Genomic DNA, 23960 nt, shown 5'->3' with positions numbered 1-23960 from the left:
ATTGAATATTTAAATCAATACTAATTAATATTAGAAAATAATAATAAATATAATATTAAAAAGCGCTTTAAGGCTTTTTAAAGAAATTTCAAAAAGGTTAGTCGACATCACAGGAGACCGAAGATCTGGCAGCTACCTCGGACAAAGAATTAGTCTAGCAATTCAAAGGGGGAACGCTGCCAGTATCTTCGGAACCTTGCCTAAAGGGACTCCTTTTAATGATATATTTTAGTTTATGTTAAGTTTCGTTATTTATTTAAATGTTTATTATTATAAGTTTATGTTTATAAGTTTAATTTTATTAATATTGTTGCTAATTACATGTTGATGTGTTATAGATATAATATAACTAATATTAATAAGTATTTATTTCTTTAATTTTTCAAATGTAAACTGAACTTTGTTGACTATAATGACTCCTTTTCCAGTCTTTGATTATTTAATTGTAATTAATTATTTGCATGGAATCAAAAACTATTTTTAATAATGCCAAAGAAGTATAACTTCTTACGTGCGTACATAAGTCCACGCACCCTTTTTTTTAGTTAGATATCAACACATCTAATGCATGCCGTAAATGTGCAATTAGGTTCATTTTCTTTTGTAAGCTTCTCGATGTTAGATTTTATTATAACACCCGTTAAACTTTTTGAAATAGTCCTAGACATTCAATATAATGTGAGAATCTAGCGCTAAATCCCGAATTAACCTTTGAGTTTGACTATGGCGTAGTTGGGGATGCCATTGCGCATAATACTTTTGAATTAAAGTAGTCTGCTCCATGCGCAATTTTATTTGAATTTATTTAATCTTACAATAAACTTGTAATAATTCACGTCCTTAGCATGTGAAGTCATATTTAAATATAGATAAAAAACTACTAATTCGTCTATCTAGACAAACAACTAGTTTTTTTAAAATAAAACTTTATAAAGAGTTTCTAAGGATCAGATTAAAAGTGGGACAATTTTAAACGCGTAGATGCAACATATGTAGAGAGATGGGAAAAAAACTTGTCCTAAACTGACCCGACGACGAACTATCAATGAAAAGGAATATTAAGGAATTATAAGTATTATAAAAAATATTACGAAATACGAATTATTACGCAAAGAAATAAAGCGAGTTTGGTTAAAGTCGATCTCATTTACGTAATAAGCTCAAGTGACCATTTCGTATGAAATCCAATCAATGGGGTATTGAATAAATAGGATAAGAGGCAATTTGCATCATCAAATTGGGATTTAGTCAAATTCCATTGGCAAAGACCGTAGTGGCTTGTTAAATTATGCGATCCGGCAATGATATCAAAAGGGATTTACTTATCGAAAGAAATGTGTGGCTTCTTAAAAATAAATTAAATCGTGTTAGGAATATAATTAACATTATATTACTATTGTATAATATTATTGTTATTAAATGTTTAGAATTGAATATTCATAAGATCGTGAATACTGAAAGTACATCTTTATATATATAATTCTTCTGTGAGTGTGTATGTCACTGAACTTCTCTCAAACGACTGGACCGATTTTGATGAAATTTTTTGTGTGTGTTCAAGGGGATCTGGGAATGGTTCAGAAATCAGCCTGGCAGGTGGTGCTGCAGAAGGTACTTTCATACTTTGTGTAATATCCTAATCGCTTGAAATATCATGCAGGACAACGTCTGTCAGGTCCGCTATTATACATATATACATATACTTACCTCTCGCCAAAGTGGCTCGGGTTCGATTCATAAAGTAAAAAAACGTATAATTACAATAAAGCTATAAAATATTAAAGAAGGCTTCTTAAAATGTATTGTCAAATTATTAAATAGTATAATTATTATTTTTGTGAACGAAAAACATTTTTTATTCGGATATAAATATATGGCTTAGCACGGCAACGTTGTGATATCGTAATCTTCGTAGTAAGTATAAAACAATATAAAATCTATACCCAGGTCTGAACAGCGCACGGTTAATTCGGAATGTCAATCAAGCATGATATTGCAATTGCTAAAACAAAATGTCTAAAATATTATTAAGTGTGATCAGTGCATATTTGTTTGGGGGTAAGAATATAACTAACAGATTAAAATAATTGATGATTAATAACTTCAATGAGAAACCGTGATGTAATATGTATTTTTTTAAATAAATGAATGAAAAAAAGTACAATCGAATGTTTTCACGGAGTTTTTTGAAACGAAAACACTAAATCTGTTTAATACCCCCAATATTCTTTAATTCCTCATGAATATCTATAAAAACTTTTTAAACGGATCCTTTTTCGTTGATCGAAACGTTCGAAGTTTCTAAACTTTATTAATAAGGCAAATGCGTAGAACCAGATGTAAAAACATCTACCCTTTTAAGTGTAATTTCCCAAAGTTTTACAAAAAAGACTATAAAATTTTCCACTATCTTTGGTAATCGAAAAGTATTTCAGCGGCTCAACATTCGGTTTATAATATCAAGGTCAAACGCCACGGGACGAGGTTTTTAGTTTCTTGTTTACTAGTTACAATTAACATAGGTTAAATCGCCTGTATTTTAGTGACATTACGTATAGTATAAACGGGACATAAAAGGGTTAGGCTTTTTATCGCCTATAGTTTTAACCTATTAAGAAATAGTTGAGAACTATCTCAAGAAATATCTAGTTATATAGAAGCACAAAAAACATATCGAATTTGATAACATTTTCCTTCGGTTTTAAAGGTGGTTAAAAATACAACATAGTATACAAGCCTTCTTAATCGTTTGAAAAAACGCATATTACTTTTTCTTAAACAGAAAATTAAAAAAAAAATTATACTATTTAAGTAATTGTCTTTCCAGTCGGTCAGTTCGAGCGACGAATCAAAGATGGCGAGGTTCTTAGTGTCCACAAACCATATGTGGTAAGCTAAAACTCCTATGATCATCAAATCACAACCTTCTTGCGAGTAATTAAATAACTAAGCAAAAATATCTGCATTTCAAGGTATACTTAACAAAAGCCCCAATGTCACCACAAAAATATGACTACTGGCTTTGTGGTGGTGCCCTAGTTACGAACTGGTTCGTGGTAACATCAGCTGCATGCGTCGAAGATGTGCGCCACATGTATGTGATTGCTGGATATAATAAATACGTCAAACCGACCGAGCTGAACAACGATAAATGCACGAAGAGTAAAAGAAAGAAGGTTGTTTTCACGTGTGTGCCTAAAAGTAAGCAATTGTTTTTTTTTTATAGAATGGGGGGCAAACGGGCAGGAGGTTCACCTGATGTTAAGTGATACCGCCGCCCATGGACACTCTCAATGCCAGAGGGCTCGCGAGTGCGTTGCCGGCCTTTTAAGAATTGGTACGCTCTTTTCTTGAAGGACCCTAAGTCGAATTAATGTTTAAGGTAGAAGACACGGGAAGAAACTCGGTGACTTATTTCTCATACTCGTTAATTTTACGTCGGTCTGGATAATATTATAATAAGTTGTTGCGACAAGCTACAATTTGCGGCTACAAATTATTGCTATGACAACCTGAATGCGTCAAAGTTATTGCAATCACTAAGGATTATACTTTTCTACTATCCGGACGGCTCGAAGGCTTCAATGGTTTCTAGACAATGTGGTCGACCCTTTAGGTTGGAGGAAGAGCATCTCCTTCTGTCCTCCACAAAGTGACGCTTCATGCGAAAGATTTTATTAATTCTATACCTACAAAGTAGAATAGAAATGTTATTTGTTTAAGATTTGCACTTAAGGTTACACGTCTGGGAGTCAAATAGTTTTAGAATGAATTTTGCACTTCACTACAATAGAATTTATTACTAGATTGTAATTATAATGATAGTCGGTATGAAGGATAGTGAGAGCCATATAAAGCTTGTGAAACAAAAAACTATCACTCCATCAATGTCACTTGCTATCATCAATCTCATTTACATTGATAACATTGGCAATTTGCCAAAGTTGAGTGTTTAGGTCATAGTTTAAATAACAGCAAACGCAAAATATACCATGATTTCACAAATTAAATACTGTAAGACTTACAGGGTAAGTGTAATGTTACAAACTATATTATATTATGCGAACGCTCTAACAGTTTAAAAAAAAAGAGTTGCGCCAGTAACTTTAGAATGTAAAAATTGTGGTCACGTTCGAAATTAAACCCGTTGATTCAAACTCAAAGTATCTTAATTCATGTAGGTAAACAAGTACACTTATGAATTGTCAGAAAGAAGTTAAATTAATTGTAAATTTACATTTACTACCAGTTCGCAAGTCAAGGGCGTAGAGCCGGTAAGAAGAACTAGCAAGAAACTTTCCGCCACTCTTTTTAATCGCCAAGTATTGTCATACAAATTGTTTGAACTGGAGCAAATCAATCCCAAGGATTAGGATCATTTAAGTATTCCTCAAATTAATAAAAAGCTTTATTGATTAGATTTCTTGGCTTTATCTCCTCAGACTGCGAGTTCAAACGATGATTTATGTGTATGAAAAAAACATGGGATTTATAGTTAACTAGCAGACCGGCCAAGCGTTGCTGTGGCTAAGGTTTTTGTTATATTACGTAGTAGCAAACTATTCAAGGAAAACGATAGGAGAACACCAGCCATGGGGACCACCATGCTTTTTTGGTGGTTATGCCATTAAATTGTAGCTTATGTGAAACGTTGGTACTTTCAACATAGCGCCATCTGTTAGAATTGTGACTATCAAATAATAAACAAATATTTTGCAATAAAATAATATTACGGGTACAAATTGAGATGTAAGCTTTCCTATCTTTTAAGTTGGATCAAACTACACACGGTGTGCAAATTTGATTGATATCGGTTCGGTAGTTTAGGAATCAATCGCGGAAAAACAACGTGAGACGTAATTTGTATATATATTAAGATTTAAATGACTTTTGCAGCCTACGACTTAGACTACGCACGTATTGAGAAGTGGTCTTTCGTTGACATAGCGATTGTGAAGGTGGAATCGGCATTTAACCTGAATGACGAATCATACAAGACTGACTGCACATATATACCCACCACTATACCTATTAATTATGAGCCTAAGTACCAGGAAGCTGGGACTGATGCTATCGTCATGGGATGGGGGCATTTGAATAAGTGGAGGGGGGTAAGCTTACGTCGTTTATTTAAAAAAAAGAGTGCGTGTACTTAAGTACGCGCGTAAGAAGTTATACATACTTCTTTGGCATTATTAAAAATAGTTTTTGATTGCATGCAAATAATTAATTACAATTAAATAATCAAAGACTGGAAAAGGAGTCATTATAGTCAATAAAGTTCAGTTTACATTTGAAAAATTAAATAAATAAATATTTTTTATTATTCTCTTACATTAAGTGAATAAATTCAATTATTATTCGAATGTTGTTTTTAAATTATGTGCAATGCCGTAGAATCTTCCGTGGGCAACTTCATTCTGTTAATATTGTGTCACGGTGCGCGCGCATCGTAAAATTAAATCAAAAAAATAATAATAATTGTAAATTTTAATAATAATAAAAAAATGATAATAATACATAAATTCAATCCGGTTAAAAAGTGTTTTCTTTAAAAATAGTTTAATTATAAATTTGTGTTATGTAGAAATCATAAAGTAAAGTACAGTTAACATGTCAAAAGGAAGAAAGAAGGAGACTGGCTGCCCACAACACAGGGAATCCTAGTATGCGGGCTAGTGCACTTTATTTTACCTAGTTTTTTTTCTTTTTCTCAATTTATCTTCATCAGCGCAGCGACCTTTGAATTTATAAAAATTTCAGTGGGTAATAATATTACTATACTTAAAATCCTTCAGGAAAAGGACCGTGCAGACTACAACCAAGACACAATACGGTACTCTCCCGCCCGGCTTTACGACAAAAACAAATGTAAAGAACATTATTCTGAAGAAATGGATAAAATTATAGACAAGTACATGATTTGCACGTATACAGCTGGTAATTTGAATGATAAAGGCGAGATTATCAAGAAATCAGAGCCAGTGGCTGATGGGTGTGTTTATCAGAAGGTTTTGGTTGATGGCATGGTATGAGTTTAACTTATTCGCAGTGATAATTTCTTGCTTTTATTGAATGACTTGCCACCATTTTATTGCTTTGATAATGATTCAAATGATTAACGTGTAGATTAAAATAAAAACATAAACGTCGAATTGTAAAGCTTTTCTCTCGGGTTTAATGAAAAAACTTGAAAGTGTAGGTTTATAATTAAAAACTGGAAAGACTTTAAGAACATTATTATGGGTTAATTAACTAAAACAATACAAACTATCGGATATTTTTAAGAGCACTTACTAATAAAGGTTACAATCTTCATAATAAAATAATAAATCAGTGGCGCTACAACTTTTTTAGGTCTTGGCCTCAGATTTCTGTATGTGTTTCATGATCATTTGTTAATCTAATCGGCAAGTAGGTGATCAGCCTCCTTTGCCTGACGCACGCCGTCGACTTTTTGGGTCTAAGACAAGCGGTTTCCTCACGATGTTTTCCTTCACCGTTCGAGCGAATGTGAAATGCGCACAGAGAAAAAGAAGTCCATTGGTGCACAGCCGGGGATCGAACCCACGACCTCAGGGATGAGAGTCGTACGCTGAAGCCACTTGGCCAACACTGCTTAGCTCTGCACAATCTTCATAATATTTGAGATAAATAAATCTAAAAAAAGTATTATCCAATCAACTCCTTAAAAAAAATGGATTTAAGAAAGATACACGGCAGTCAACGTCCTCCTGTGTCTTGTAAATACCCTCAACATATTCAAAGATACTGGCTACACACACAATGTTAAAATGTAAATTGTTTATTCTTGGGAAAACAAAAAAAACAAATGTATGATTTCTGTTCAATTCTACGTTCACATATTTCAATGTGTATTTCAGGAGTACCTGCAATGTGTGAATGGTCAGGACGAGGTAATCAATAGTAGTGATGAAACTAGAAGACGGTTGATGAATGCAACACTTCTGCGCAACCAGACGTTGGGTACTCGCAGACATGGAATTTGTCAGGTAGATTAACTAGACACAGGTAGGATGAACCTAGTTATGTAGTTGTTAAGCACACAGATTCTAAAATATTTTTTGTATGTCACGCCTGATCTTAATAGCTAAAAATCATCTGGTAAGTCTTGTCTTGACTCAGACTTATAACACTCCTCTTTAAATCTTCAACATTATTAATATTGTGGTCTATGTTACTTATGTAGATGATTTTATAAATTTATTCGAGATTTTTTTGTAACTACCGAAATTTGTTTGTTTAATACAAAGATAATACAAATATACATATTTTTAAGTCGAATGTAGAAGTCGAAGTAAGAAGTAGACGTGGGGAGAAATTGGCTGTGCCAAAAATCAATCTGGAACTGTTTCGGAAAAACACCTTTTGTATAGTAATTAAAGTGTACAATAAATTACCAAAAGAATTAAAAGATCTTCCGACTAGTCTTTAAAAAGCGACTTAGTGTATTACTTTTGGAAAAAATTTACTATTCAATAAATGATTATTTGCGTGAGACATTGGAGTTAATATAAATTTAATAAAGTATGATATGTACGATACAGATAAAATAAGAATTGACTTTGACTAATAATGTAAAATGTAAAATTCCTTAAGACAAATTTGCGCGCCATTGTGTGTGGCAGAATATGCGAATGATTTACCATTGTACCACCTTAACATTTTTGTACCATATTCTTGCAATAAATAAATTATTATTATTATAAAGCAAACGTTAATTTAACGGATAAAACGTGTATAATGACGACAATTTTTAAATATTAATTACTCGTTTTTATAATTTCAGAATGACCACGGCGGTCCCTTGGTGACCTGGGTGGGGTCTCAAGAAGTGCTAATCGGTATTGCCTCAGTGTTTAGAGTGTCAGAGAGCTTGGAGTGTCAGGGTCCCTACCTCTTTACGAGTACACAGTGTAATGGAGTGTTTCTGGATTGTGTCATCAGTGAGGCCTCGTATGTACCACCCATATCCAAATCCAACCGTAGCAACTACGAAATGTAGATCTTTTTAGGGAAACGATTTGAAATATTCTACAATAATTGATAACTGCGATATTTATTTACCTCCGTTCTCATTCCCAATATTTTTTTACGAAAGCAGTTTGCTCTTCTTCTCGGTTGTGTCAATTCCGAGTGCTTCATTGATTATTCTGGTAGGCCTTGACATTATTATTTGCGATTATAAAGAATCGTATCCAGGACCTCCGGATAGATAAGAAATGTAACCACTAAACTACGGAAATGTTGACTTTACAATTTAATAAATTTTGTATGAACGATTTTAATTAACTAAAGTAATCCGTTAATTAACTAAAAATATTTAGAAAAGGGAGTCGAAGGCAGTGCAGTCTTACTCCGCAAGAGAGAGGATTCGATATCGTGGAAAGAAAAATATCCTGGATTAGTCATCCAGATGGGTAAGACCGAAATAAAGTACTGAATACCATAACAGCAAAGAAATCCAAATTCATTTATTCATAATTGGAACTATGTGCACTTTAAAAGGCCGTCAATTTAAAACAATAGAACAATCGACCGTTAATCGAAATAATGATTTAACTTTTGTTGCCGAAACCGTCACAGGTTTAGTACTAGGTACTAATAAAATTAATCTTTTAATCTTATAAAAGCACCAGTTGAATGCTTAATTCAAACACTACGTTTACGCTTTGTAAACTAAATGGCCGCAAAACTTATGTATGACAAAATTGTTTCTCTTAAAAGTTTTAAATAAACTCCACTACAGCATGTCCATTATTATAATTAACTGAGTTATGGATAAGTTAAAATAATTTGCGGAGGTATTTTAATTAATTATCTAAATATACTATTTGTTTAATTGTGCTAACTATAAACGCTCTACACACGATTCCTGTTTCAGACCAGCGGAGAATGAAAGAATAGAGAAAATAAGGCTGCGCCCCCAAATCCCTATCGATAGGTTTGGTTAAATAACAATAAAGAATTTATTAATAATTATTTTAATTATGAAGCGTAAACCCCAATGTATTAGTGACTGACTCCGTAAACAACAATAAAACTTACAATGCTGTTAATAGGCGCTCTCGAACCATGAAATTGTTAAAAATCACAGAAGACCAACAACTTCGAAGATAAAGATAATAAAACACTATATATATAAACATATAGTAAAAATAAATAATGCAAAATCTTTGGATGTTATAAGCGGATTTACTCTTGCATTCTACTCGAAACTGCTTCGTGCATAAAGACCACTAACAGTTTGGACTTAGTTCGTCTTGTTTAACATATAGTTTTCTTGGTCTTGCCACAGATTTGAAACTAATAGACAGCCTGACATTTACGAATTATACAGAGATGGCGAAAAAAACTATATTGGCAGATAACCAAATTGAAAAATTACACAAAGTTATTCTTAAAATGTAACCTACACAAAAATTGCGATTAATAACAAATATACTAAAATTAATCTACATATTATGTCTATTATTGGAGAACTAAGATATTCTTAATATAAGACCTCATTGATTTTTTCTTTTTAAATATCAATAATTTATACTGGCCACTTACAATTATAACAATTTTAGTATTCCTAAACAATCTATTCATATTTAGATCTACTACTCGCAAGCTAAAGAGCTTTGCATGAAAGTTGCTCTGAAAGATTTAGATTCTATATACAGTCTGTCCTAAAACCTTTGAAATACAAAGTCAAAGGCTTACGTAAACTTAAATCACTATTTAAAAAGCCGTTACTTTAAGTGCAAGCTTTAGGAGATTTAACAAAGGTTTCTTTCTGCTTTGTTCATGAATTGGGGGATCGATTGAAGGCTTTTAAGAATTCTTTTACTTTGCTGTACATTTAATATAGTTAATATATATTAAGAATTACCCATTGTTAACTTTATGAATAGCATTAAATATTTTATTAAATAACTTTTCAATAGCGAGTGCCTGACATAAGCTTCGTCCTAATAAGCAAAAAAGCTTTATAATATTAGAATAAATTTAATAATATAAATATATTGTAAGATTCGGGGAGATGAGTAATTAAAAAAACGGATTCTCGAATAATACTGTCTAGATATTTGAGTAAATGTTCCTTAAATACAAGATACAGATCTATGGAGTATAGATAATGTAGAGGTGACACCACAATATTATATTGTTTTCATCATTTTACAGGTTATTCACCTTTGTGGTTTGGCAATTCAAAATGACATAGTAACAGTAAAATCTAGACAGATAATTTAACTTTGACAAGATTTAATCTGCCAGTTTATTATATGTCAAAATATACTTTTTATATACAATGTATTAATGTATCCTTTTCTTTTCCAAGCCCAAGTAGCATGCGCTTTCTCTTTCTTTAAGTGGGCGGAATTTAAACAGCTGCTATGCTGTGTCCTCTTCTATCGCATGGGATGGTCGGTTGGGACATCTCAAACGCACACATTCACTCGGAGCAATATTTTACTTTTGAAAATTCGACAACCGCAATTCTGGACAGATTTTTCGCAGCCAACCCTATACCACCGTGTTCAGAATAAAATAATCTTTAATTTCATTTAAATTTCATTCAATAAACAGACCGTTGCAAAATGCTAGTACAGATTTACCTGTTTATACCTGGCAACCCGATAGTTGTGACCGGAAAAGAATGGGCAGCATAAAGTTTGCATATTCTATGGGCTTCATACTTTCGATTGGTATAGAATTTATCTAATAATCATACCGGTGAAATGTTTAAAAAAATATTTTTTTTAAATTATTAATTAAACATACTCTGGACTGAAATTTGCTAGACAACCCATATGGATTATATTTATTGACATATTAAATTAAATATAAAATACGTTTCATTAAATAAGCATCTCGGTGAAGGTCGTTGTATAGCGGGATCTTAGACCATAAGATATAATAAAATATAGAACTAAAAAATATGATAAACTTATTTTAAACATACTGTATTGTTAAATTTCTCTGCTTAACGTTTAAATATAAAATTAATAAGTACTGAGAAGTAGTCATTTATTTCGTAAATTTATAAAGCAAATACATTTTGTATTCTTAAGGATTAGAGGAATTTTTAGAAGATCTTATGCTTAATATCATCTTTGTGCGTATGCAAATATGTTTTTTATCTTTCGTAATATAATACAAAATGTTATTTTAAGTGGTAAAATCTCTGGAACTACTAAACTTATGAGTGGATATTTATATTATCTATATATATAAAAATGAAACCCGTTTTCCGTTGTCACGACATAACATGAAAACGGCTTGACCGATTTGTCTGATTTTTATTTGTTGTGTTTGTAATTGTCAGGAGAAGGTTCTTATAAAAGAACAAAATTGCGCGGAAAATTAGAAAATTTAAGAATACTTAACCACCATACAATTCGAACTTTTTGATGTAACCTTATGGCGTTTGACATAACATTGACAGAATGAGTGCTGCAAATATCGTCAAAGAGGATGTAAGAAAAATGAATATCGTTTAAAATAAATGCTTCGATCGGAGATATTATATTGATAATATAATAATATGCGAGTCAGAAAAACAAACAAAGAATGTTGTATAACATAAAGCATTAGAATAATGAACACTTTGTTTCTGAAATATTTTTTAATTAATTATACCAATTTGAAATCAATATTCATAGTTAAGACAGGACAACGTCTGTCGGCTCCGCCAGTTAAATATATAAAAGTAAGGTATTGCAGCCTTTTTTGTGATGTCTTCTATAAAACTTTATAGGGATTTTATTGTTTTTTCATACCTTGGGTTACACTATTGAATTTTTTGTACAGATTCCTTAGGATTTTCCTCTATAGCCTATTAGTATAAGATCCCGCTATACAACGACCTTCACCGAGATGCTTATTTAATGAAACTTATTTTATATTTAATTTAATATGTCAATAAATATAATCCATATGGGTTGCCTAGCAAATTGCAGTCCAGAGTATGTTTAATTAATATTAAAAAAAATTTTTTTTTTTTATAATTTGCATGTAGTACATTTTTTGAACTTTTTTCAATCAATATTTTTAATCAGGGTAGTATTATACACCACAACCTAACGTTTGCATATTCTATGGGCTTCATACTTTCGATTGGTATAGAATTTATCTAAAATAATCATACCGGGGAAATGTTTAAAAAAATTTTAAACATTTCCCTTTTTTTGTTCCTTTTTTTGTTTCATTTTAACTTATATAAAATAAGTTTCATTAAATAAGCATCTCGGTGAAGGTCGTTGTATAGCGGGATCTTAGACCATAATATGTGCATCAGGATTATTTAAACGGTGAAACGTTTTCTAAATTAGTACAATAGTTTCCGAACCTATTCAATGCAAACAAACGGATAATCAAATCTTTTCTCTAATATAAGATACATCAGATATTTAATTTACAAAACAAATCGTCAATGTGTCAATCGAAGTTGACACGTCGCGGCACAAGTCCGTCGCGCCAAAGCACTCGAATGCTAAATAAAGCAGTAGCCAGTTGAAATGATATCAGGCGATCTATCCAGCACGCAAATGTCCTCGAATAATATATATTTTCTATATATACATTATATTGCTCTAGGCATTTGCATACCTATACCATAGGTAACATTTTTCTTTCATAAAAAAACATTCAAATGATATTACAAAAATCTATACCAATCGAGACTAATTGAAAGTGAAATTTTCAAGAGAATAAGTAAATTCAACAAAAGTCTGTTTTCTTTGTGTAATTTTTACCTTTTGAATTCTCTTTATTTCTAAGTATCTGGTATAATGAGATTTTTCCTACGATTATATAAATTACATTCACTGCTGCTCTTAAAAAGAGAATGTTTAAAGTTTGTTAACTTCTGCGTTATTTGATTATTTGGCTTTATATTTATTCTGAATAACATATACATCATATTTGCTTGAAATATTTAAAAAGCAATGGAAGTTAAACATTGCGCTATATGTACGAAGTCCTATAACAAACGCGGCAGACTATTTTCTGCGAATTTCATTAATAAGAATCGGTGATCAGTCTGATGCACGTTTGTAACTTAATCAAGAAATAAGACTGTGCGAACTATGACTCCCGAAAATGGGCAGATGTGCTGCCGAGGAGTTAATGCAGGCTTGCCTGGAAAAGGCATCTGTTACCCTACTTCCAGTCCATAGCGAGCAGATAGGGTTGTTAGGATTCAGTGGGTAGCATTGCACTTACGTCGTCACTTAAGAAGTTGCCCCGGCTAGCCTGGGGTAGAATATACCTAAAGGGCAAATATAGGGGAGGCCTTTGTCAAAAGAGAAGGAGATCAGAAAAATAAATTTTAATAGATTTTTTTTAAATATTTGTAAATAACGCTCAGAGAATAAAATTATTTATTTATTTGACTTCCATACCTATGTTACAATTATTTCTTGTGAGAACCGGGAAAGAAAGAAACTCCTTGCCTGCTTCAATCTTGCCTAAAGAGTAGAGAATAGGATCATTCAAGCGGCGGCTTAAGGGCATTTTCTGGATAGTCCTCAAAATAGCCGCGTCTTACTTACTATTAGGTGGTAATTTATCAAACATCTGTCCACATACTTAGTGCTAAGTCTCGTTCCTAAATCTTGAATAGGTAAGTACGGCATGTATATTACGCATTAAGATGAGTACGGTGGCTATGTATCAGTGTTACTTGTATGATCGTCAAAGCAACAAGATACAATTGATACAACATTCCTTTAAATGTTTATATTATGCAATAAGCAATAAGTAAGTATAACCTTATATTCAATTTTTTCAAAGAAACAGCCTTAAATAATCACGGCTGCAATAATTATGACGTCACGTTTCGGCTACATAAAAAAATAATCAAATACACAGTATATACGATTTACATAGAAATGTAATGTAAGTAACGCTGGCAGCATTTCCTCGCTGTATTGCTTTACTTATTCGTTGAGCGAGGAAAGCACCACCTCCGGGGTCACCGGTACTATCTACCACCACACCACACACCTTAAATCTTTAATTAGCGCCTATGCGCAACCCCACGGCCCTAGACTCTCTACTCCAAAGGTAACAAAATCTAAGTTGGAGTAAAGACTTATATTTGAGCCGTTTAATACACATATTATATTTATTTTATTTGGTTACATAAGATCGACTTTGATACATGCCTCGTGTATGTAAAGACACAAAACAAATTATAAGATATATGTGGCTGAATCACACCCTGACCACACAAAGAGGCATCAATAAAAAAAGTTTCTTCGAGGGGGGAAGCCTCGACAACTGCCTTGCGATTCTGTAACTCACTTTTCGAACTCACACAGCGGCGGTCGCGCTCAAATCAGTCGTAAAGCAGTCATTTTACGATTTGGCATTCTAATCAACAATAAACTACAAGGAGGGACCTTATCAGAATGCTGAACTTTAAAGATCAGTTATAAAAAATATATTTATTTAAGTTGTTACCGAAGAACGTATCTTTAAATTGACTAAAATAAAAATCTTTCTTATAAAACTAAATGATCACTTTAAATAAAATAAAGCCGATGTAGACTAATTAGTAAAACCTTTGTTAGAATATTTTTAATTAAAATAAACGAGTAAAGGCTTCATTAATCTAAGTTAGTGTAAAACTCATTGGAACAAGAGGTTTTTTGCCGCCCGGCTGTGAATATTTCTACCACGAAATATTCCTACTATGAGAAGATGTAGTACACTGGGTAATAATACAATAAATAATTAATTGAGGGAGTTAAAGAAACAAAAGCTTGTAATAATTAAATTAAACGATGAAAGTCTGTATGCTTCTGTTCATAGACATTTATTAGTTTTATCAGCGACTACAGATAGAAGATAACAAAGAATCATCTCTCGGAGGGAGGTCCCCACAACCAACTTCCACTAGACCGGATTCAAGAAAGAGCGGTTTAAATCGTCGACAACCAATCCCTGTCTGAGCGGCTTGATCCTTTGGCGTTGTGAGATGGTGGGTCTCTGTGCATCATCTACCACATTTATCACGGAGAGTGTTCAGATGAGTTGTTTGGAATTGCTGCAGCTGAATTTCATCAGAGGACGTCGAGGCAGAATACGAAATTCCACCTGTATCACCCCGACGTCTGTCGTTCCACAACTTTTGTTTTTTGCCGCGAACCACCACTATGTGGAATCAGCTGCAAAGTAAAGTATTTTCGAATCAATTTGACTTAAGGTCTTCAAGAAAAGAGCATAACAATTCTCAAAAGGACATCAACGCACTCGCGAACCCTCTGGCATTGAGACTGTCTATGGGCGGCGGTATAACTTAACTTTAGATGAGCCTACTGGCCGTTTGCCCTCTTGTTCTATAAAAAAAACAAAATCGCCTTAAGTCCATTTATCATTTTACTGTTTGAGAGGATAATAAATAATGCAGAAATTAAATATCCCACTAACCTAGAAACATAAATAAACTTAAAATACGCCAACTCTGAGATAAATAATTTAATAAAATCATAATTAAAATACCCCGTGTGAACTCAACTTTAGAATCCGATTACAGCCTAATTGATGACTCATCAGTTTGATAAAAGGACCAGTTATAGGGAGCCTCTGGTAGCGAGTTTTTCAGCGAATTCAATTCAAGTATTTTAATATTACCAAAACCTTTACCTCTGCCAACTTTTTCTCATTGCCTGAGTTAGTAGGGACCAGTGCATAAGCTATATAAGCGTATAAGCCTTGAATATCCTGGATTCCAGTGAAGTAACAAATATTTGAAGGCGCAGAAAATCCTCACCAAAATGACCAACGGTCTGTAGTTTCGAAAGTCACGGCTCACTTTGTGTCCCTGGGCCGCGGCGTTAAGTACGTAATTACATGACTATCGAGAAAAATGTATCTGCCCTATTAGACATTACAGGGTGACGAAATATTAATATTATTACGTCTGGAGATTATTATTATTATTTAGTTTAGTTATTTATTTCAATGTATATTATTTTATTATTAGTTTTATGTGTCTATATGATTACAATATGTTTTTATTATATATAATAATAATTATTTTATAATGTTAGATTTTTTAAAGGATTTCTGTACATACGTACGTATAGACCAAAACTTTCTAACTTATTTCAACCTTACGGATCGATCCTATGTTCTCTTTATAATCCGCCTTTTAAACATTTTAATGTTTGATTTTTTTAGGTTGATCAAAAATAAGGACAAACGGTGATGTGCGTGTAATTATCGCTTATATTCATTTAAGTTTAAATTAAATTGAAAATCAATAATTATCAAACTTTCGGATATCACAGTTTTGGTTGCTAATACTTATTGCCTGTGGTCTATCGTTTTGTCTTCACACTTCACATAAATCATAAATAAAATTGCGCCGTAGCATCGTTCCGTCGTTACTGTCACATTTTTTTTTATAGAACGGGGGCAAACTGTCAGGAGGTTCACCTGATGTTAAGTGATATCGCCGCCCATCGATACTCTCAATGCCAGAAGGCTCGCGAGTGCGTTGCCGGCCTTATTGAAGGTCCCTAAGTCGAATTAGTTCGAAAATACTTCAGTGGGCAGCTGATTCCACAAAGTGGTGGTGCACGGCAAAAACTGCCTTGAAAAACGCTCAGTTGTGGAACGGCGGACGTCGAGGTGATATTTTTAACCCCCATCCAAACTAACTGTAATTGTTACGAGTCATATATTTTCCTATTTAATCTTGATTGTCAACTGCGCTAGCGTTTTGATTCATTCTTAGATGAAAGGAAATGTTAATAAAGATATTCTAGAATTTGAATTTCGTAGAACCGAAATATTAAACTTGTAAAGAAGGCTGTGCTACAAGAAAACTTGATTTTACAGTACCTTATCTTCTCCCAAATAAAGGTGAATTTTGTGTAACAAACTTTCTTCATTACGGCATTGCTTATTTTGTGCTTGATGAACAAACTCAGAACTTGATAACGAAGTCTTTGTATGGAAGCAAAATATACACAAGATATTAAGGTAGCTTTATCAGTATGCTCAGTAGTTCTTTTGAATCCTGAATTAAATATAAAAAATGTAATGTAATAGCAGTTGTGCTAGGGTCGTGTGTTGCGTCTCTTCGGTTCGAAATTCTTTAGTGAATCTCTTTTGATCTCAATGTTGATACAATATTACAGAATGAGACTAAATCAAATGTTAAACTATCTTGCTTTTTTTATATATGAGGTGAAAATGCGCTTACGCAGGCCCGCATCAAGGATGTCGAACTTGACGCGGGGACTGTGGGGCTGGGTCTACACTCAAATCCCTCTAAAAAAGGAATGTTGAATTACTGACCACTCTAATTACCATCATCGGCCTAGAACGTATTGCTACGTTCTAAACCTTCACAGTCTCCTTTCTTAGGTAGCATACTCACTGCTTGCCTTAGAAATTCGACCGTGCCCTCCATGTAAGGTTTAAGCACTCGCCCGGTACCGCACAAACCTCCCAAAGGCCGAGAACAAATTTAAATTAAAGTAAACCGATTGCCCTCGAACCGGGAATCGAACCCGGTACCCCTCACATAGCTGCCACTTAATAAGACCGCTAGGCTATGAGGCCCTTTAAACTATCTTGCTTGTAGCTTGTATTTAAATTACTGGACCTATTACTGAATATGCTTGAAGAGAAAGTACCATCTTTGTAGGTATAATATCAGCCCCAGAAGAAAAAACAAGGTAGAAGACATGTGTCCACGTCCTCTAAAACTGACCATAATTGGAAGTCTAAAGGGTCTGGGCTTGATGAGGGCCAGTTTTCAGCTGGCTTGGATAGTTCGTGCCTTGGGACCAGGTGTAGAATCCTGCTGGAAAGTCCACGGTATATTTTTAAAAAGTGTATTGCTAAGAGGCTTCACAACATGATCCAGGTAGAAGTCAGAAAAGTTAACGCGCGTAAATATAATTTTAGATTTGTAGTCTAACTTAAATAAAAAAGAACGTTGTAAAACAAACAGGTTTCTTCAAATAAATAAGTAAATCATAAAATAAGTTTCATGTTTGCTTTTAGTCTTCCATTTAAAATTATATCTTGTGGCGTAGTACATTTTCTACAAAATACAGAAATATAATTTTGCATGAAAGGACAACGTAAATATAATTTTAGATTTGTAGTCGAACTTAAATAAAAAAGAACGTTGTAAAACAAACAGGTTTCTTCAAATAAATAAGTAAATCATAAAATAAGTGTCGTGTTTGCTTTAGTCTTTCATTTAAAATTATATCTTGTGGCGTAGTACATTTTCTACAAAATACAGAAATATAATTTTGAATGAAAGGACAAATTAATTTTCATCCAAAGCCCAATTATCACTGTGAAATATTCAACGAAATTAAATCTCTAGTTTTAGGTAAAACAGAAACTTATTCAGTCCTCAAAAGAGGTTACCTTAATTATAATTAACCTTTTTTGCTATTAACTAGTGGCGCTCAGGTTTGGTTATGGTTTGTGGACTTAGTTTCCGCACTAAGACTCTCAATAGGTCCGTTATGCGTAAAGTCCTGGCTAACTAAGCCAGCCTAACTCCTTCCAAAAGCACAGAAGCCTCTTGAGAACTTCGCAGGCTTCACTGTTCCGAGGATTTCTGCACGTTGTTTAGCCATAGCCTCGCATTCCAGGACTACGTGGGTGACTGATTCCTCTGCGCTGAAACAGCCTCCGCATATGGGGCTGTCCGTCACGCCTAGGTTGTTGTTCAATTTTTATTTTTTCAAGTTAGTAATTAGCCTTCTGTGCCTGACATAGGCCATCTATTTTGTAAGACGTGCTTACTCACGAAGTTTTAGTTTGTTTCATCAGCTACGCGCCTAATCCCTAACACTATTTTTCACAACTGGCCAGTTAAAAAAGTAGAAAAATTCTCTAAAATTTCGCAGGCAATACATGCAAAGCTGTATGGTTCGAGCCAACACGATTACGATTCTATTTCCCGTTTCGAATGCTCTGACCATTCCGTTTCACCTGCTTAATTGTTCACTTTTTCCTGCCGCTGTTTCCATTTAAATTTAGATGAGTTTTGAAATTATTATGCAAATTTTAATAGTAGGGGAGGGCGGGGCTGGTTTTAACGGAGGTAAGAATTAACAAGCTTATACCCGCCAAACGTGAAGTGATAAAAAAATGAGGCTCGGTTTAGAATAACTAGAATACACAGCCGAACAAGTCCTAACTTGTCAGTTATCGATCGGCCGACGCTAGTTATAGTTGTGCGTACTACCTTCGAATTGACAGGTAAACAAACTTTTTGTACTTCGTAATAAATTGATTTAAGATTTATTTTTACACTAAATTTAATCAAAGTTAATCCTAAATGGAATTGTATTTTATTGATTTTAAAACTATTATACTTGTTTCTAAATATTTTGATTAGTTTATTTTCTATAATTGATAAAATATAAAAAGTGACCTTGGGGCTAAAATTAACAAATTGGGTGGGGTCAGTATTAACATGTGATATTAAACGACTGTTCTTTACAAAAAGTACGTTTTATTATAGAATGAGAAATTACAAAAGGAAGAGTACAAGGGGGTCTACATCTCAAGAAGTATTTGTGCTGGCAGCTGAAGAAGTTCTGGTAAAAAACAGGAAATATAGAGATGTTGCTACTGAATACGATATTTGTCACGTAACACTATTTAAATACGTAAAGAAAAAAGGAGGGAACTTCTGTTGCTGTGGGTTATAAAAAAACCGTCTAGTTTTCAATTCTGAGCAAGAAACAATGATAGCTAATTATTTAGTCAAATGTTCTAATATCTATTTTGGATTGCTACCAGACGTCAAAAAATTAGCTTACGAGCTTGCCATTCGATACAAGATAGATAATATTCCAGAATCTTGGAAAAGAGACGGAAAGGCTGGCAAGTTTAAGTACAAATTAGATTAAGACTGATTAACTAGTTACCTTATTAATATACCTAAAGACTGTCTCGTACTAAAAAGTATTAACACTGTGACATTTGTTGATGAATATCAAGTAGATTTAAAATACTGTATTGCTTAAGGTAACTCATAGAGGTTTTTTAAGACTGATACTAAAAAGTTTATATGACTTTTATTTAATTATTATGTTTAAACTATTTAAAAAAATGTTCGTAACAGATTTATAAGATAATACTATTTTTTCTACTCCATTAAGAAACTTAAAGACTGTTGAACCTAAAAAGTTTAAGTTTAAACTATGTGTTTAATTTTTTTTAGGCTTAAAATTATTCAAACTGTAGCAATGATTATTATTAAGTGTAGATTTAAAAGAATTTGTTATATTCTTTCAGTTCCTATCATAAAAAGTACTAATTTCTTTAACATTGAAGGCAATAAAACATTTTCATTAATTTCAGTGACATTTTATTTGAGTATTTGAGATAATTCAAGTATCTGTTATTAATTGCCCCTTACGTTAATACTTACCCCAGCTCCGTTAATATTCGCCCCACATGCGGGGTATATATTAACAAATGACTTTTTTGGTTTTCATGGCTCTCTTTCTGGAAGCACTTACATACCTGATGATTTTTGTTATTAATATCATAGCTGAATAACCAAAGCATGTTTTCAATAAAAAATAAAACGAAAAAGTCTATTATCAACGAAAATATAAATCATAATACAGAATTTGTTAGTACCAGCCCCGCCCTCCCCTATTAAGCCGTTAATATTTGTTGAAAATATGAAATTTATTCAAAGTTAGTTCATTCGGGATAGGGATTGCTAATTTCATCTGTTGTTTCAGAGCATATATATAGAGGCATACAAGAGGAATGAAGAAGTTTCCCCAAATTTCACACGACTACCTCGTACCTCGCTACTTTTTTTTTTAACACGTATATGTTTATATGATATGATATACATTACTGATATGTTTATACATTATCTTTTGAAGGCTTTGACACCATAATTCACGCCTTCGTGAACATTAATTTAACGTTTTCAATGCGAATGTATTGCGAGTTATATTCATATACACCTCAATGATCTAACGAATTCTGAGAAATCAAAAGGGCGGCACAGAGATTATATATTTTTCAATTCAGAGAGTAATAATTATATAAAGAGGTGTCATTATGTTATAAAACTTATTCTTTTCTTAAACTTTAATGTATTTTCAGTTATAATACCACAAGAGCTTCAAAATTATCGGGTATTTCCCGATAGGTTCGTTGCAAACAATTAATATAGTCGTCATGACGACTATATTTGTTTGCAGGGAACCTTGAGGGAAATGCCCGATAATTTTGAAGCTCGTGTGGTATTCGGGGGATTATTTTTCCGACCCAAATGTCGGCCAATAGAATTGCACCATGAGACGAAATGTACAGTTAACAAATAAGAATTTCATAATGAATAAAACAACTACTTAATACTTTTCTTGAAGCAACGACCAGAGAAAATTTTCACAAAAAATTATCAGTATAATACCATGTAGGTTGTACCACGTGACGTCGAATGGTGCAATTCTATTGGCCGATATTTGGGTCGGAAAAATAATCAATAATAAATCGTAAAATTAGAGTATAGAGGGAATTTTATATCGATGAATAACAATAAATGCGTAATTTTTTCTGGACATTTTTATTACAGCACAGCTGTCACAGCCAAATAAATGGTCCTTGATGTATTTTGTTCGAAATGCGAATATAATGGACCCTAACTGAATGTGTTACCTACAATCCATAGTTTGACGAGGGTTACCGACATCGCTGAATTGGAAAAAACCCTTTCTAAGACTTACTATGAACTTCTTACGTATGGCGTGTATAATTTTTACGATACTGCCACGCGATTCTGTAACTCACTTTTCGAACTCACACAGCGGTTTTCGCAGTTTTGAAAAGGTGGGAGCTTGTAGTTTATTGTTTATCAGAATGCCAAATCATAAAATGACTGCTTCACAACTGATTTCAGAGCGACCGCCGATGCGAAAACCGCTGTGTGAGTTCGAAAAGTGAGTTACAGAATCGCAGGGCTGTTGCATAATTACTGGCCATTGAAACACAAATGAATTAGAAGAAGTATATGTGTATGTAACTATTTTGGAAATGTAATACCGGAAATAAGAGGGCTACCTACCTAATTAACATTTTCATTGCAAAAATAGACGCAAATTGATAATATACGAATGTATAAAACACAGTTTATAACTTTCTAGACTTTGTGTATTTAAATTTACCACTAGAAAGAGCGTGATACGGGCGAACCGGTAACTTCGTTTTTTTAAATTTAAAAAGTTAAATCTTTTAAATATACAGACAATAAAAACTCTGCTGAATTTAAATTATCCATTATCCTAATCCAGACAGTAATAAATATGTATAATGTATATGCTTATAAATATTTATATTTTCTTTCTTGCATGTGGAGTAATTTGTCTTAAATTTTAGCTAAGTTTTTTACTTATATTTAAAACTAGCGACCCGCCCCGGCTTCGCACGGATGCAATGCTGATACTAATTTCAAAGTGCTATAGAGTATAGGGAGAACCGCGGCCTCCGACGCGCTGCGTCCTGCAATTTTTAAATCTATAATATCTTCGAAAACATTCATTTAAATTATATGTTGTAAAGGGCCATATAGATCTAAATTAAATCAACAATGTGTTTAAGGTAATTGGATAGAGATTAATGCTGTATTGGTTAAAATCGCTTCGAAAATTAGCTATTATTTGTCGTAAAAAGTAAATTACAAAACAATTTTATTTGGGGATATCCATGAGAGATATACCATCGCGGAGTTTTCTGTAGAACTTTTCAATGTATACAATACTGAGTAGTATTTTGATAAATCTCATAGGATTCGCAATGTAAGCGGAAAAAATGTAATTATTTACGATTTACGACATCACATTAGAAACCTCAAAAATAACAGTATTTCTCCATCCATGTTTATACATATAAACTTCCCTTTTCAATCACTCTATCTATTAAAAAAACCGCATCAAAATCCGTTGCGTAGTAAGATTTAAGCATACATAGAGACAGAGAAAGCTTGAACCTTTAGAGGTATTTTAATAGAGTATCCGAAAACTCGGAATGCGGCCGAACATCTTGTTTTTTTATGGAATGTATAAAAATACCTCTAGGTCTTGGGCTCAGATGGTCAATTTCGTGATCATTTTTAGTACCAAAAATTTAGCTCACTAATAAGCGCAAAAGTTACGTCAACTCGATGAATCCTGTACTAACCCACTCGTGAAAACTATTAAGGATTCCAATTTGAGATAAACGAATAGGAAGCGGTATTGCTTTTACATTTAAATAACTCTGGTTAATTCCTGCTAGTTCTGTGACTATGCAATTTTCTTAAGGCTTCTGTGATTACAGGAATTAATTATATAATTTATACCACTATTAGAATTTTAAGGCAGCGTACAGTTATATTATAAATACTAGTAGGCCGGCCCCGGTGCCGCTGCATCAACAGAGCAAAAAAAAATCTGTGGCGCTACAACCTCTTTAGGTCTGGGCCTCAGATTTCTGAATCTGATTCATTTTTAAATCTAATAGGCAAGTAGGTGATCAGCCTCCAGTGCTTGACACACGCCGTCGACTTTTTGGGTCTAAGGCAAGCCGGTTTCCTCACGATGTTTTCATTCACAGTTCGAGCGAATGTTAAATGCGCACATAGAAACCAAGTCCATCGGTGCACAGCCGGGGATCGAACCTACGATCTCAGGGATGAGAGTCGCACGCTGAAGCCAGCACTGCTCCAAACGAGGAGGCAGACGAGGAGAAGCACCTGCTGCAACTAAAAGCCAACAATTGGCGGCACAGAGAACAGAGCACTGGATGTCTCTCGTTTCGGAGGCCAAGACACATTTTTGGTCGCAGAGTCAGCGGAGTAACTGAATGTTACAAAACAATGTTTAACAATTACCATTCCCTAACAAATACTGACGTCATCTAACGATAAAGCCATTTAGATGTAGTACTTTCAA

General features: G+C 33.4%; 1 protein-coding gene across 1 annotated transcript; it reads left to right on the top strand.

The window, feature by feature from the left end:
* Nucleotides 1-1989: 1989 nt before the first annotated feature.
* LOC125054652 lies at nucleotides 1990-9002 on the top strand. Its single transcript, XM_047656668.1, has 9 exons — nucleotides 1990-2058; nucleotides 2828-2889; nucleotides 2973-3201; nucleotides 4897-5111; nucleotides 5799-6029; nucleotides 6885-7013; nucleotides 7811-7977; nucleotides 8349-8441; nucleotides 8906-9002. Exons 1-9 carry the CDS (start codon nucleotides 2013-2015, stop codon nucleotides 8973-8975), a joined length of 1242 nt encoding a protein of 413 aa, XP_047512624.1. The 5' UTR covers nucleotides 1990-2012; the 3' UTR covers nucleotides 8976-9002.
* The last annotated feature ends 14958 nt before the right edge of the window (nucleotides 9003-23960 follow it).

Source organism: Pieris napi, chromosome 12 (genome assembly GCF_905475465.1).
Source record: "Pieris napi chromosome 12, ilPieNapi1.2, whole genome shotgun sequence".
Lineage (NCBI taxonomy): Eukaryota > Metazoa > Arthropoda > Insecta > Lepidoptera > Pieridae > Pieris > Pieris napi.
Note: the sequence above shows the minus strand (reverse complement) of the source record. Positions and strands in the feature narration are given on the sequence as shown.

Coding starts and splice junctions, on each gene's coding strand:
- LOC125054652 (XM_047656668.1), top strand. CDS start 2,013: ATGTCTAAAATATTATTAAGTGTGATCAGTGCATATTTGTTTGGGG. Junction 2,059..2,827: donor CAGTGCATATTTGTTTGGGG/GTAAGAATATAA, acceptor TTGTCTTTCCAG/TCGGTCAGTTCGAGCGACGA. Junction 7,014..7,810: donor GCAGACATGGAATTTGTCAG/GTAGATTAACTA, acceptor TTATAATTTCAG/AATGACCACGGCGGTCCCTT.